This window comes from Ambystoma mexicanum, chromosome 2p, assembly GCF_040938575.1.
Source record: "Ambystoma mexicanum isolate Mex_15411 chromosome 2p, UKY_AmexF1_1, whole genome shotgun sequence".
Lineage (NCBI taxonomy): Eukaryota > Metazoa > Chordata > Amphibia > Caudata > Ambystomatidae > Ambystoma > Ambystoma mexicanum.
The window spans coordinates 1,253,002,560-1,253,018,359 of NC_090923.1; the positions used below are offsets into that span (position 1 = coordinate 1,253,002,560).

A 15,800-nucleotide genomic window follows, 5' to 3' on the forward strand; every position below is an offset into this window, starting at 1 on the left:
ACCCCCTCCACTGGTTGCTCCACTTTGGGTTGAGGAAGGCCCAAGTATTCTGCCAGCCCTGCAAGACGTTTGTGGAAGTCCTTGGCTGACGATGTGTCGGGGTCCTCTTCCTCGTCCGTGTCCACCTGTGTGTCTGGTTGGTCTGGCGCCGGCGGAGGAGTGCTGGGGGCCAAAGGCTGAGGTGTGGAGTCCAAAGGCTGCAGCAGAGGCTGGTACGGAACCGCCTGCACGATGGGCGGCTGGAGCAGGCAGCGGGAGCTGCACTGGGGCCTGCGGTGCTGGAGCCATAGGAGGAATGACTATGGAATGACTATGGGCGCGGGCGGAGGAGCCAGAGGGAGCAAGTCCCTGATGGCATCCTTGAGGATGGGCCCCATCTGAGGAGATATTTTGAGCACGAGGGACTTTTCAAAGAACCGGTCTTCGCAGGCCGGAGGGGTGGTAGGTGATATTGGCGGGGTAGAGGGCAGCTGCTGAGGCCGTTGCATGCCCCGTCTACATGGACGCAGCGGGAATCTGCCCTGCACAAATGATGGATAGGCTGCAAACCACGTACCAGTTTGCCACAGTCCCCACCTTGACATTCGATCCTCCACCTGCTCCCTTCCTTGGTACGGTATCAGACAGGTGTCCATATTGTCTGGCGTGGCAGCAATCTTGTCGAGCTGCCTTCCATGTGCCGACGTTGCGTTGCTTGGCTCACTGGGCCCAGCCTCGTTCAGGACTCTTGAGTGTGGATTCTGAGGCCTACCCTGCACCTCAGGTCGAGACCTAGTAGGCGTTTCGCCTTCGGCGGAGTTGCCGGTAGTGTTGCGTATAGGCGCCCCATCAGACATGTTGCCGGTACAAGGGTGTAGCCCCTCGGGTGAGCACCCGGTATAAGAAGCTTCCGGGCCATCAGCACTGTCACTGGGAGGATCTACTGACCCCTCGGCCTGTCGGCCGGTAGCTGGATTAGCCTCAGTACTCGTGCTGGTAGGAGAACCTGAAAGGTTCCTCCAGCTCGGGCGAGTCCCTGGGAAGGAGTCTCCCTTGCAGGATGCATTGGAAAAGAGCAGCCCTACCTTGGGCCTTGATCGATGTTTGACGAAGTCCTTCAGATCCTCCGGAGGGGACCTCTCGAAGAGCTCCCTCCTCGAAGAAAGCGAGCTGCACGCGGTACAACCATGTCAGCCGTGGTCGGGGCCAAGGCAGCAGAGGCAAAGGACGTGGGGATCTGACGTAGGAAAGAGCCCTTCGTAGGCTGCACACCTACTGAACCCGGTTGAAGTCGACATGCGCCGAGTCAGGGCAGCGCATGCTCCCAGGGCCGCACCCCTGCGCACCTCTAAATTTAAAGGGGAAGAAGGTTTTTTTATGGTGAAAAAGGTTCCGTCTACCGTCCCTAGGAAGTGATGCTGATGCAATATGGAGGAGAGGGGACTGGACATTAGAGTATGGTAATTCCTAAACCCTCCAAAAACATATCCAGCTTGCCAAAAGCAGTTTAGGTAAATGCTGTAGGCACAGCCATAGAGTTCAGGAAGCAAGCAACCATGACTGAAGTGAGGTTTCAGGCTCAATGGCAGGCATAATAAGCCTGCAGCAAAAATAATCGATTGACCACAGGAGTGGAGTCAGGTTTCTGACACACCTTGGTCGTTTCAGCCAGGACATTTCTTGAGAATGGATTGTGTATTCTGCTCTTCTTGAGCAAGCACTGCAGAAAAGTCTTGGGAACTCAGTTTATAAAGTCTCTAGTGAAGTAGCCTCTAGCTAACGGAGTATGCAGAAATGCACTGTGAAACGGACAAGGGGCGCTGCTCTTCGGGGATGGTTCGAGTGCGTCCCCATGCAAGTCTCCCCAGGGGTTGAGGGTATGGTGATTGAGAGAACAATCCCTCAATGAGTGTAGCACTGGGTGACATGTTGACTGTCACAGGTGTGGGCTGTTTTTGCCATTTTGCCCTTGCTAAAATAATCATGCATTTATCTGTGCTGAGCAAAAAAGGCTCTGGTCCTATGGAATAGAACTCAAGTGAGTATGAAGGAAAGGGGACAGGACTTAAGGTAATGCATGGCCTCTGGTTCTGTAACAATTAGCTTTCCCTGCAGGTGGTATTAGTTTGCATGAGCATTCAGGATGGTTCTCCTTTAGTCATGTTAGGATGATGTTTGAACAGGATTTAGAATAGTCGACACCAACAAAAGACGCTGCCTGTTTCATTATTATGCCCTAGGCTCAGCCCTCTTACCTAGGTCAGACAGCATATGACCATCCTTTAAGTTAAACATTCCGACTGTTTAGGTAAAATTTGAAGGTGCATCCACAATTCCAACCCATTAACAGCACAGGCAACCAAAAGATGGAAGTTCTTTAGTGATTACACATATGCACAGAAAAATGTGTCACAACCAATGCATCTCTTAAAGCAGTGGTGTAGGTCATTCGACGAAGAAAGACTATTTTGAAAATACCAATTGGAAAACAAATACAAAACACTGCCATGTGCGTGGCCAAAGGAAAGTTACAAGACACCTCAGGCAGTAACACTGGGCTACTGTTTCCGTCCGAGCATCTGAAGTAATGCCTCGCCATTCTTTCAGATGTTGAGTGAGTCTGCCTCTCACTAGGGTCTTGTGGATTAAGGGCTCACACAGGTTTTGGAGGAGGCTGAATCAGTGGCAGGGGGTTAAGAAGGAATTGCTTGGGCAGACTTGGCACCTCTTCCTCATCCAGCATGACAGAACTTTTTGTCCAGCCAGTCCAATCGCTCTTCCAAATGAGTAGTAAAGAAAGGACCCAACCCTCCAATTAGGTGAAGGCTGTGGCTGTCTGATGGCAGTGTCTAGTGATGTGGCTGCCGCTTTTGAGGTCTGCAGCTTCTCAAGGCAAACAATTGAGTGCCGTCAAAGGGCATGTTAAGAAGTCTAGATGGCACTTAGCGGGCAAAGCCCGACTTACTCAACCACGCAAATCTGTGTAGGACTCTGCTCAGCGCCATTGCTCTGCTAATGCGGTTGGCAGAGTCCAACCCTGACTGGAGAGACTCACACATTGCTTCCTTTCATTCCCTCACTATGCTCAGAAAGCCTTCTCTCTCCTATTCTTCTGGAATTTTATCAGCCACCATGGAATTACTATCCCAAAAGGCATTGGAAAACTTAGCAAGTGCCATTGACAGACTTCAAAGACATACTCCCGGCTAGAAGAAAACGTTCTGCCATTGCATCAATACAATTGTCATCCCTAACTTGTGGTATTGTGCGATATGCAGTGTTTTTTGAGGTGAAAGTGGCAGGTTGGACCACCAAGCTTTCCGGTATCAGGTGTCTGGACAGCTACTCTGGGTCACTACTCAAGGTCAGTACTTTTTTGTACTCTCCGGCGCCTCCCAATTAGCCTTTACCCTCTTCTGAAGGGCTATATAGAACGGTAACACAAGGTCCTATTGAGGGCCCTTGTCCGAGATGGCCGTGATATCATCTTGCTCAAAGAGAGGTATAGAGGGAGGGGCGGCCCTGGTGTGCCTCATTTCAAGAATTCAGTCACTTTAGACATTAGCTGTCTGTAAGATGCATTCACATGTTCAGCTGGATCAGGCTTCCCAAATTCGAGGTCTGGTGAAGTGTCAAGGCAACTTGCTGTTTGTAGGTTGTCATATAGGTCCCTCATTCTAGATTCCTCCGATATGAGGTTCTCATGGACATTAGGAGTGCCATATATAAGCACAAAGGGTGGGGTATCTTGATCAGATGGCTGTTAGGTAAGAATGAGTGCAGTCCAACAGGTGTGGGACTACACAAGACATCTCTTGGTATTAGGTAACTCACCTTTTAATATAGGCCTGTACTACACAAGTTGGTAGGTTGACTGAGCAGCCAGGCTCATCTTAAGAGGGGTAATGTGGGCTGTAGATCTGTACAATAAAATCAGTAAATACAACGTTATATAACACATTTATACACAAAGATATTTAAAGCATTCTTTAAAAAGCAGTAGTTAGCTGTAACATTAATCCCAATTTAGGATTCAATTCAAAAAGTTAATAAAGCAGGTGAGTAATTAATCAATATATTACACATGTTCCAGAACGTGACTTCATTTGAGGTCAGTATAGCATTTATAGAATATCACCTTTGCAAATTTGAGTTTTCAATGAAGGTAAGGTTAGGGTTAGATCAGAACAGACTGATGGGTTATAAGAGCAGTTAGATTCTTCCGAAGGGATGCAGGCAGTCTATTATCTCAGCAATAAAGTGTTCAACATTTAAAACCTGTGAGGTAACAAGCACTGCCAAAGCCAACAGGTTTAGGAGGCCTTTAGGGAGCCAGGACAGCCAAAGTAATTGACCAAAGTCAAAGTTCTGATGCTTCTCCTCTTAGAAAAATGTTCTTAAATAGTCAGTGTTCAAAAGAGGAATATCAGCAACTCAAAAGAACCACGTTTAGATAACACAAGCTGTAAGGCCAATGCAGGTAAATTGAGGTCAACTTAGTTTAGGGTTAAAAGAATATATATATTTTTAAAAAAAACGTGCACTCCCAAAGATAGGACGCACCCCAAATGGCAAAAGGATAAAGTACCCCAAACCCCACAGTGCCTTTGAAATGAAGTTGTTCTAGCTGGTTGCCTTCACGAAGCAATGCAGTAGACCAGTGTTCCTTGTCCTTGGTTGTGGTGACGAAAAGGAGGACGTCTGGCGGGCTCCTGCTGCAGAACTCGAGAGAGGGACACAGCAGCAATGGATTTCCATCGATTCACTGGCTCTTTGTGGTTTTGGCGCCTTTTTCTCAGCGCTAACGAAGAATGAAAAGCTCTGGTTAGGATTCCCTTGATCCCTCAGTTCTGGACTCTGGTAAGGAGACTCTGGATGCAGATATCTTGCTTCTGTACGGTCCTCTGGCCAGATTCGGACTTCAAAAACAATGCACCCGCAAGTGGTCGAGGTACCCCGGGTATTGGGCTTCTGCAGTCTTGGAAAGCCGCAGCAAGTCGGGGGTTGTGCAAAAATAAAGGTTGTCTAGAGGCTAGTTGGTCCAACCAGCCTAAGGGAGGAAGTCATCCTTTACAAGTCTTCCCTGTCGATTCAAAAACCGGTTCAGCACAGCTGCATGTCTTCACCAGGCACTTTGTGGTCATGGAGGGTGCTGATGCAGTCTTCGTAGTCTTCCGCTTCCAATGTTGCCCTTCAGTGGTCAACTCTGCTCTTAGTCCTCCTAAAAAAACTCACTTTTATGCAGGTTCCCATTCATTCACAGCCCTAGGCTGTCAATTACACAGCAGGAGGGGGGACTGACCTCCCAGCCAGCCAGCCAACTGGTACTGGTTTCACTCAGGCAACCTAGAGACAAAGGACAGGGACATTTCATGACCCTCCCCCACTTCCTGCCTTTAGAGACACACTGGAGTCTGGGCGGGCTTCAGGGCTGAAGACAGCCAAAGGCTAAATACACAAAGGACTCAAACCTGATGCAAACAGAGTAAAAGCCCAGAAGAAACGAACTAACAAGAAATGGCGAAAAAAGAAGCAAGGGGACATTTTGAGAAAATGGTCACACTTGGGTGCAGCACTGCACCTGAGGTATAAGCCTGCAGATATATGTCACTAGGAAGTAATAAAAAAAAAAAACACTGCCACAGCCATTCAAGTGATTTAGTGTAACAAACTGTTACATGAGCAATGGGTTTAAGGAATTACTATTTACCCCCACCGCCCGGCACTCCACAAAGGGTGGTGTGTGCCCGACCCATAAAGTAAAAGGTAAGTAAGACAGGGCTTAGTATTCTAGGGAACAGTATTTTACCCAAGAAAATGGAGTTAAACTTTAGAGAAGTCCAGGTGATATGTGTCACAATGCAAAAGCAGATGCCTTTAGGGTTTACCAGACTCCATAAAATATTAAGGAACAGAGAAAATCACAGTCAGAGAACACATGAGTGAGAAAAAGGTCCCACTCAGGAGTAAACATTAAAAAGCCCCGAGTCCAGCAAAAGAGCTGGGGTCTTAAAGGCTAAAGGTAATTGGCACAGAAATGATGATTCTCCCCAACAATGGCTCATGTTCTTCGAAAATTGAAGCTAGACTTGAAAAATTCCTTTTTAGGAAGTTGCTTAAATGTTTTTTCAATTTCCCTCAACGTCAGCAAGGGTTGCAACGCTACCAGCATCAAGGGCTTCAATGCCATCAGCGTCGATGGAGGTCTCATGACTTGAAGGAGACTGGGCCAATCATCAACTCGAGACCTCGAAGGCTCTCAAGGGGTCAGAAGCTTCTCTCCTGCGCTCAAGAGTGTGCTGGCTTTTGCCTTGTTCTTTTCATTTTTGGCTTTAGAAGGTGTGGTAGGGACTAGGCTCTTTGCCTTTTCCCCTTAAGGGGGCCAGGGCTGCCTTCTCAAAGATTTTTAACATCTCCTGCTTAAAAGCTTCCCATTCAGCTGGAGTCACCGTCTTACTCGGGCAGACTATCTTATGTTCAAGCGTGGAGTCAGAGGATGAGGAATCGGAATCTATGGCGTATTTTCTTAGCCAAAGATGAGTGATGAAATCCGCTTCATGATTGATAGCGTTTCTTTGACCGTTTCCTCCATGGAGTTTCACCTCTCGACTCACCAGGAGAACGCCTTTGACAGAGTTGTGGATGGAGATTTCAAAGGGGGCCTAACCGCCGCAAGCTTCCCCTTGCGTTCCTTCAATGCCTTACCAGTCATGGACTGGCATGATCCGTAGTCCACTCTTCTGTGGTCGACACCAAAACACCACAAACAGACCTGATGAGGGTCGGGACATCTTGGCACTGCAGTCGATCCACTTCTTGAACCCAATCTTAGGGGTTCAAGAAGCAGATTAAGAGGCCATTATCAAAGCTATGTCGTAGTTTTGCGAGAAACCGAAAACGTGCCAAATCCGCAGCGGAAAAAAGGAACTGAATAATGGGCGCAGTGCATGCTATTATACCTTCAATGATGCCGATCCGAAGACGGAGGGACATCGAGTAGACCACGAGACAGCGCCCTCTGCCAAAACTAATTCTGAAGCAGATGACGCTGGAAGGGAAGTTATCTAAAGATGAGGAATATTTGGGTTGCCAAAATGCATTCGGAGTGCTATTTTTTTTACTACCAAGGCAAATAAAGATAGACTGAATCTTAAAGGGCAGAGCTCCACACAGGTGATGGGGTATTTTGAGCCTCCACTGTTCATCATTCTTGTCAAAGTATCCTCTACTTTTGTGCTGATTGCACCACACCAATATAGGGAGTACAGTTTTAGACATGGAAGGCCTATACAAAATAACTAATAGGGCTATGCTAGCAGGCTCCTTTCAAGCCCACTGTAGTATCACTGACGACCATAGTCTCCAAAAAGGATTTTCAGTATATCACAAATTTAGAGTTATGCACTGCATTTAAAAATAAAAAAACTGCTCACAACCCATTGAGTCACAATTCTACACGATTGTAACTTAAAATGTTATATGGTTCAGAGTTAAAAGAACAATTGCAAGCCAACTTAATGTACAAGAATATGCACAAAGACATCAGTTAACACTGTTTTATGTAATAGAGTTCCCATTGTGTATAACAATTTAAATGCAGGTTACCAAACAATAAAAACCAATAGTTTAGTCATCCCACCAGTTCTGCTTAGAAATACTTACAGGGTTAATTGAAGAATCTGGATTGATTTGCAGCATGTAAATATTGTCAGTGGAATACTGGAAAAGTCCATAGTAGGGGTTTAACATTTCATGGCAGAGTAAATACAGCCACTCCCTGCCAAAATAAATAAGCAATTGCTATGTAGGTTGAACATTTTACTGCATTTTGAAAAGCACGTCTACCGACATTTTAGCGACCTAAGAGTTTAAATAAAATGAAAATGTATCTAACCATATACATATTTTAAAAGCTCAAAGAGCTGCTGAAAAAATATGCAGCACCTAGAAATGGATGAAATTACAGATTAACATCAGTAACAAGCAGAAAAGAAATCCAGTAGAATAATGTCTCCAAGAGTCTTCATTACCCTGTAAAGGGACAGGGAGTTGGATCATAAAAGTGTTGACTAAATAAAGTTAATCATAGTGACTACAGTATTCCTATTGCATAGTCCCCTTTCCGCCATCTTTGAGGGTGTCCCCAGAACCATTGGCAGCGAAAAATTAAGTTTCCCCATTAAATTTAGTATCGCACGCAGCCTCAGGCGTGGCAACGCCCCGCCAAGGCCCTGCACTCAGGTGCCTCACCTCAGTCCCCTTTGAATATGCCAGACACTTAGATATGTGGCTACTCTTAGTACATATTAGCGCTTGACATGCTAGCGGGGGGGAGGCGGGTGGGGCACATGGAGGAAAGTATTCTAATAACTACTGTGAGTAACTTTAATTACTCATGCATCAGACCTCCTTTCCTACATCCTTCGGGGTGATTCCAACGAACAAGAAAATAGGGTGGAGCTGTGATCACCTGCCTCGTATCAATGGGCGAGAGCACGGGCTGGCCCGGAGTTGGATCCAAGATGGCTGTCCGCCTGGCAGGCTCTGCCACGTGCAACTCTGCCATTTTGAAGCCATGCACCACGCCCTGGGTGGGAAGGCACGAAGGACCTTAGCCACGAGAGGCCTCGGACATTAGATAGCTGGACGACCTAGGCACCTGTGCCGGTAGCCACGCTGGATTGTGCCGAGGACAGACTCTTGGAGGTGGCACTCGACAATCCCTTAGCCCTTGGGGTCAAATAGGAGGACTAACTTGATCGCCCCTCAGAGGACAGCCCAGTAGCCTGGACACCCTGAGGTCTGCCCTGTGATCGCCCAGAAGGCTCTGGGTCCATCGGCTTGGGAAATGGTAGCCTTAGAGGCCATGGGCCTGCCAGAATCTGAATCCGAGGAACCCCTCTATGTGGGAACCCCAGGGAAGGAGTCGCCTAAAATTTGAATTTTAAAATTTGCTCCAAAATGTGATTAAACTTTCATACCTCCATTTATGCTTTTATTAGGCGGGCAATAAAGAGCACATCAAGGGGAAACTTTTTCTAAAGCTCTTGAAAGCAAAATGTAACTCAGCAGAACAATGAAACAGGCTTAAATTAAGCTAATGAGAAAAGGGAAAACTACACACCTTGCAACTCCACCATAGTCCAGTCCCTCTTCTCCTCGAAACTTGACCATCAAGCGTTTCTTCAGGTCTTTAGGCCTCATCTTCATGACTTGTCGATATGACTCCTAAACATTTTAAACAATGTAAAACTAGTATGCTACACAAGGAAGGCCACTAAACATTTAGTAACTCAATCCAAATGTTAAGTTTATTAAGCTTTAAAAAAGTACAAGGATTTTTTTTTTCACCATTTGCTAATGGGATTTGTATCTGCAGACAGTCTCCCTAGACCGTGCCTGTGCAGTGTACTACAAATAGTCAATTGTTGATGGCATACTACCTTTAGTTAAAATAGATATAATCTTGTATGGCTTTTAGGATAGAAGGAAAATCTACTTACAAGTAATCCTAATTAATCATTGTATTTTCATTGCATTCATAAACAATGATAATTTGTGGCCATGTGCGAGATTGCAGAGATAAAAGTAATAAAGCATTTAAGAAAAACAAATCCAATGTAGTTTGGTTCTTTTTTCAGAGGAAATAAGTTACTTGCCTGGAACTTCTTTTCTCCAGCATTGGCATCTTGCATAGATTCACAGGCTGTTGAATATTCCTTGGAAGGATGGAAATCCTTGATAAGATTAAGCAGTTTCAAAGAAAAACAAGAAACTGCATTCACTTTAGTGTTCTTAGTTTTGTTATGGGTTATTTACTCTTCAGCCAGTAGATAGTGCCTTCCTTAGCTCCACCCAGGAGGCCATTTTCATTCATAGTGTACATAACGTTAAAGGACATTTGTACCGCGCACTATCACCACCGGAGTGGTCCCTTGGCGCTCTCGATGCAAAAAGGAGCCACATGCGGGTTAGGCGGGAGGGTTGCATGGGACTATGAAAGTTAACAAATATGGAGAACAGGAGTTACAGTTAAGTAACTTATTCCTTCTCCAGCATTGGATCTTTCATAGATGCACATGCTGTGAAATAAGCTATCCAAAATGCATTACGATGCACACAGACACAGAGGGTAGAGGACGATGGCACACCTTAGGCAAACAGGCTTCAAACGGCTATGCAACTTGACTCTTACATAGAGTGTCTTTTAATGACGTAAAACTTGTTGAATGTGTGCATATACCTCCACCTAGCCACCTCAGATGTCAGTCATCTGCAGTCCTGCCAGAAGAGTGGTGGTAGACTACTCTCGCAGAATGTGCATGGGGCCAACCAGGAAGTGGTCCGTTAGGCAGGTGATGGCCGAAAGCAATACAAGAAGAGAGTCATCTGGAAATGGAAGCTTTAGAAAGGCTTACCCTTAGCCTCAGATGCAAAAGGCAACAAAAAGTTGCAATGTTGTTCACAAAGAACTTATGATGAACATAGTACTTAACCGTTTTCATAACATCTAGGGAGTGACGAGAATGTTCAGCAGGTGTGGAGAGATTAAGTGGGCAGGACCAAGGTCTCATTCAGGAGAGAAAGGCACCAAGTGTATGAAAACAAATAAAGGATTGCTCCGCTGGAAGACTTTGTCTTTGGGTATGTGAGGTAAGGTGGCTGCAGGGAGGGCGCTAAATCTCACATACTCTCCGGGCTGTGTTGATCTCAACTACACCTTCCAGAAGATTAACCTAATGGTGCCTTATGCATCTGTTCGGACAGGGCCTGGAGAGAACAATGTTAATTTCGCAAGAAAGAGCAGGCTTGCGTAGAGGGGAAAATCTGTCCTTCATAAATGTCTTACCAGTCTGAGCAACTAGGACAAATATGATACTGATCTGCACGTGAAGCAGGAAATGGCAGCCAAATGAACCTTGACAGAAGAATTAAAGAGGTCACTGGTAACCAAGGATAACATGTATGGCAGGATTTGCTGTGGCTGGAAGTTAAGGGCATCCACTCCAAGGGTGGAGCACCAAACTGTGACCCTCTTCCATTTTTTATTAGAACAGGAAATGGTGGAAGGAGCTTGAGCCCTGAGAGGACACCATTGCAGTTCTGTGGCATGTAAATGTGGTTGGATTCTAGGAATGAGGAGCCAAGCTGTGAGCTCGAGTGAGGATGGTTCGTGTTGCAGCATCCCACCCTTGTCCCTGGAGAGCAGGTTGCGCACTAGTGGAAATTTGAAGGGCTGGGTGTTAGGGAGCATTCTCTGTTAAGGCTAATTTCCCAAACCTAGTGAGTCCCCCAGCAGCTTTGCTGGATTTTTGGGGTTTATTTTTTTCTCCTGCTAAGAGTGAGACTCTTTTTCTCCCACTCTTAGTCATGATTTGAAAATGTCCTTTGACTGTGAATGTGTTTTAAGGGCTATGGGGTCTTTTACTCCATAGGGCTTCATGTGTTTTTGGTATGTGTGTTACACCGCACCCTCAGTGCAGTAACACAGGGGTGTCATAGTGACCCCCAAACATAGACTCCATACCCTGGGACCGACTGTCTCCCAGGGCATGTAAAGTCACCATTGGCTTTACTAGTCTCAAATTGTGAACAGAACCAGTACAAACCATCATATTGTGGAAGTACTGGTAGGGGTAATTCGATTGCCCCTGGGCCTGTTTTCCAAGGGGGCACTGTCCAGTCCCCCCTTGTCGAGTTTCTGGCTGGTGGCAGTGGATACCACGCGAAATATTCCACCAGAATATTTCTTATGGGATTTCCCCATTGATTTTAAACGCACCACTTTTTGGTGCAATGTTAAAGATACCGCCGGGTTACTTCTTTAATATTAATTTCCCGGTTGGGTCTTTTTGCCAGGACTCTGTTTTAAAATGGCGTTTGTGTTCGCCTCTGAAACTCTAACCCAAGTCGAGCCCTTTGTTCCACTTTTTGGCAGGCTTCTGCACAGAAGCCCTCCAAATGGTGCCACTCTGTCTGGGGTCTACAGGATGTGTGGGAGGGGGATTAGGCACCCTGGACTGAGTTGCCTTGGCAACTCAAGTCGCACTCTTGTGCGATTGGCCCAGTGGTGAGCCGCCCGGCTCACCACTTAGCATGTTTGAGTGACAGCTAGGCTGTTGAATGTTTTTTTTTCTGCATAAAAGCAGGGCTTTGGAGACTGGAACTTCAGAAGTCACCACAGGACCTAAAGAATCCGAAGAGGGGAGAAGGTGAGCTATCTACAGCGACGACACCACCGGTGGAGCCCTGCTGTACGAACTCACCACTTCCCCGACGAAAGAGGAGATCTTCTTCCAGGAGTCTTCTTCCCTTTGAGCTGGTGGGACCAACCAGTTCGCCTTTTTCACCTTCCTGGACGTCTCATGGTCGAATCGCCAGTGCCAAGCACCCCGGCGGCCGGATAGCCACGCTTCACCACTACCGCGAATGAAAGGGTCGTACCTTTTAATCGGGAACTCTGCGGCTGGTTTCTTCCCTGGCAGTGCAGCGACCTTCAGCTTTCTTCCTCGTCGAGATCATCTCTTCCTCTGGTCGAAGGCACAACTTGCACCCACTGCCAGGAACAACTGCCACCGCTAGAGATTTCTCACCATTTCAGGTACTGTGTCCCACCTGGTCTCCATTGCAACAAATTGTCTAAGGTGTCCCGTAAATCCTTGACTTTTTAACTGGGTTGACCTCAGACCTGCTAACTTTGCCTTTCTGAACTGATCGAACCTCTTTCTTTTTTTTTCTGCAAAGACTGTGTGCATTTCCACTGTGTGATCTTGGGCACATTCCGCCTTGCTCTCTCCAAGAGTGGGCCTGGCCTATGAACTTTTTGCTCTACAGTAGACCCTGCCTTTCTTGACTTGCTGTTTCTTAAAAGTGTTGGTACTGTGTGATTTTCCTACTCTCCCTTTTTAAACAAATTATTGGAGTGCCATCTACGGTTACACGCTCACCTCTGTTTTGCTAAATAAGTGGTGTCTTAACCTAGACTTGTCGAATAATTAACTAGGGAGATGTATATACTTATATCAAGCAAGTTCAAACACAGTCACTATATTAGTGCCAGTGCATTTTCATAAGTGTGTTTTTAAATAAATAATTATATACTTTTATACGAAAGCTCTGGTCAGTGTTTGCTTGTTCTACTGTATTTTTAGCCCTATTGTGTATACTCTATATACTGCCTAACTCTTCTTGAGAGAAGAGTGACTGCTTAGCCACAGCTACCAGGTAAATCTGGGTGGTACACACTGCCACCAATTGGGTTTACTGCTTACTCCTGTGGTCTTAAACTTTTTGCAGTGGTCCCTAAGGGAACTGCACAGGTTTCTGCCTAACACTGGGCAAACGAGAGGGCTAGAAGCTCTGAGAACCAGAACGGTCATAAGAATGATGGAGCCACAGGCATCAGTTTGCACAGGTGCTATTTGGCTGTGTGAAGGACAATTGGAGTGGAAATGGCAGAAAAGCATATAGGAACTTCCTCTTCCATGAAAACGTGTATGCATCTCCAGGATGGCTCCTTGAGAAAACCTGCTGGTGATTATGAGACTTGGGAGTTGTTCTTTATGGTGCAGGTCCATATAGGGCGTTCCCCAGGTTTGGAATATTTCTTCCACTTGGCTTTGGAGAAACTCCCATTCGTGGCAGGAGCCAAGTTCTCTGATAAGGGAATCGGACAGAGTTTTGTATGTCTGACAGATGAAAAAGGGACAATTCTTCTCTGGACCGGAGCCCATTTTCACTGTGCCTCAGAGGACATGATGCAAGGTCTGGGTCCATCCTGTTTTCGGATGTAGAACATTGTGGCTGTGCAGTCTGTAAACAGTAAACACACCTACCTTGCCCTGAATAATGGGTATTACAACTTGAGGGTCCAGCACTCCGGCCGGAGCTCTAAAAAGTTGATATGTAGAGATTTCTCCTCCGCAGACCAGAGACCTTGGCGTGAAGATTGGCAGTGTGGGATCTCCAGCAGTCCATAGAGGAATCATGTCAGTTTCTTGATGGCTGTGAGTGTGAAAGGAGCCCCGCTGGCAAGGTTGGCAATATCCTTCCACCAACGTAGCAAGTGGTAAAAGGGATTGCGGAGGAAGATATCCCATACCTGATTCCAATGGGAATTCAGAAATTCTTGCGGGGTTGGGGGTGGGGGTGAGAGGGGGTGCAGATATGGAGCCACCCACTACTTTTTACCCACCAGGAAATAGCATAAGATGTGCCGATTCCTCTGAGAAAGTGAATTGCTCTACTGCACCTTCGGGCAGGAGCGATAGCACTTCCAGCTGACGTGCATGAACAGGTTTTTCTGGCTTGCCGGCAGGGGGCTGGGGAATTGTTGGGGGCGTTTGCAGAAGTTAGATGGTATTTACTTCAATTGGTGTTGGAAGGAAGACTGGTGCCTTCCCACTGGGATGTTGACATGGAAGGGTGGAGCTGGGCAAGAGTCGAGCCTGCTTGTTGAACTGACACTTCAGCTGAAAAGAGCCACAGTGCACGTGGGCAGCACTATAAGTTTGCGATCAGGACTTCCATTGCTTGCCTTACGCTTACAACGTCCCCCTGATTGACGGAATGGTACGATGAGCCATAGTCTCTGCCGGACTTAGAAAAGCTCTGCTGCTTAGAGTAAAAGGACTGAAAGGGACGTCTTTTGCTGCAGAGCACCCTGGGACCTGGCCATGCCTGCGTCAGTCTTAGTGGTTTGCACAGTATCATCGACTTTTATGCCAAAAAGTTAAGCACATCGATTGGCATACTGATGTCCTTCCCATGCAAATCAGGTCTAAAGGTTGTGCCTTGCAGCCAACCTTGCAATCACAGGACTGCACATTTCGAGGACCACTGTGGCAAAAACAATATAGTCTGCCCGTGCAATGGCACGGTCAGGGCCTGGTTCGCCTTCTCAAAGCAATGCAAAAGCATCCAGTTTGTCATCAGGGAGGAACCGATTTTAAAACAGAGGTCCTGGTCATAACTCACCAGGATGGCGAGCGAGATGGCGGCTGATTGTGGATGTCGCCATTGTGTGGCATCGTGCCAAAAGCACCAAGCTGCCTGCCTGCCTTCCTTCCCTCCCTCCCTCCTTCCTTCCTTCCTTCCTTCCTTGACCGTGAGACTGAACAGGAGGAGGAAGTGTTAGCCAATCATTTCCTAGCTGCCTCAGAACAGGGAAAACAGTACAGGATAGGCTGAATGAACAGGCCTTTTCGACCATCATCCCATGTTCTGTACACTTATCAAATCCATTCTCCTTCAGCTGTGCCGTGAAAGGATTCTTCATCGCTACTAGCCCGTCTAACCAAATGTCTTCCCAAGACTGGAATGGACACCACTGTCCTTTGACTTCTCCCTCTGATGATAAAGGGAACCTCCTGTCCTCTGTTCAGTAGTTAGGTGGTAGAAAATGTTTGCCACCTTTGTCATGGTAGAATGGAAAGCACAGATCTCATGAGGGGCAAATCTCTTGGCTCCATCGGATCACCAAACTTGTCTGTGCAGGAGGAGTGAGTGCAGGCTGGCTCTGGGTGCACATCATTCTGGGAATCGGAGTCTGAAGAGACATCTATGGGTTGTTGAAGTGGTTGTACCTATGCAGGAGGTGGTCATGGGTGGAGCCCATGGCTGGCGTAGTATATCAGGTGCTGGGTCTGGTAGGGGAGTAATACTAGGAACCCTTGTCTGGCGCTCTGATACCAGGGTTGGCAAGGTGCACAAAATCTCCATCAACATGGAATGCATGTTGGACCACAGCTGTGGGGGCACAGGCAAATCCATTAGGTGTGGTACTGGTTTTGGAAGCCATGGCGGAAGGGAGGGGCTGCACA

At 46.8% G+C, this 15,800-nt stretch overlaps 1 protein-coding gene across 1 annotated transcript in view; it reads right to left on the reverse strand.

Moving 5' to 3' along the window:
• SMURF1 (SMAD specific E3 ubiquitin protein ligase 1) overlaps positions 1 to 15,800 on the reverse strand; it is a 1,020,511-nt gene that overhangs the window by 262,518 nt on the left and 742,193 nt on the right. Inside the window, exons 11-12 of the mRNA XM_069645560.1 lie at positions 9,104 to 9,207; positions 7,642 to 7,756 (exon numbers count right to left, since the gene is read on the reverse strand). Of these exons, the coding sequence (XP_069501661.1) occupies positions 7,642 to 7,756; positions 9,104 to 9,207 (219 nt within the window). The remainder of the gene's footprint in view (positions 1 to 7,641; positions 7,757 to 9,103; positions 9,208 to 15,800) is intronic.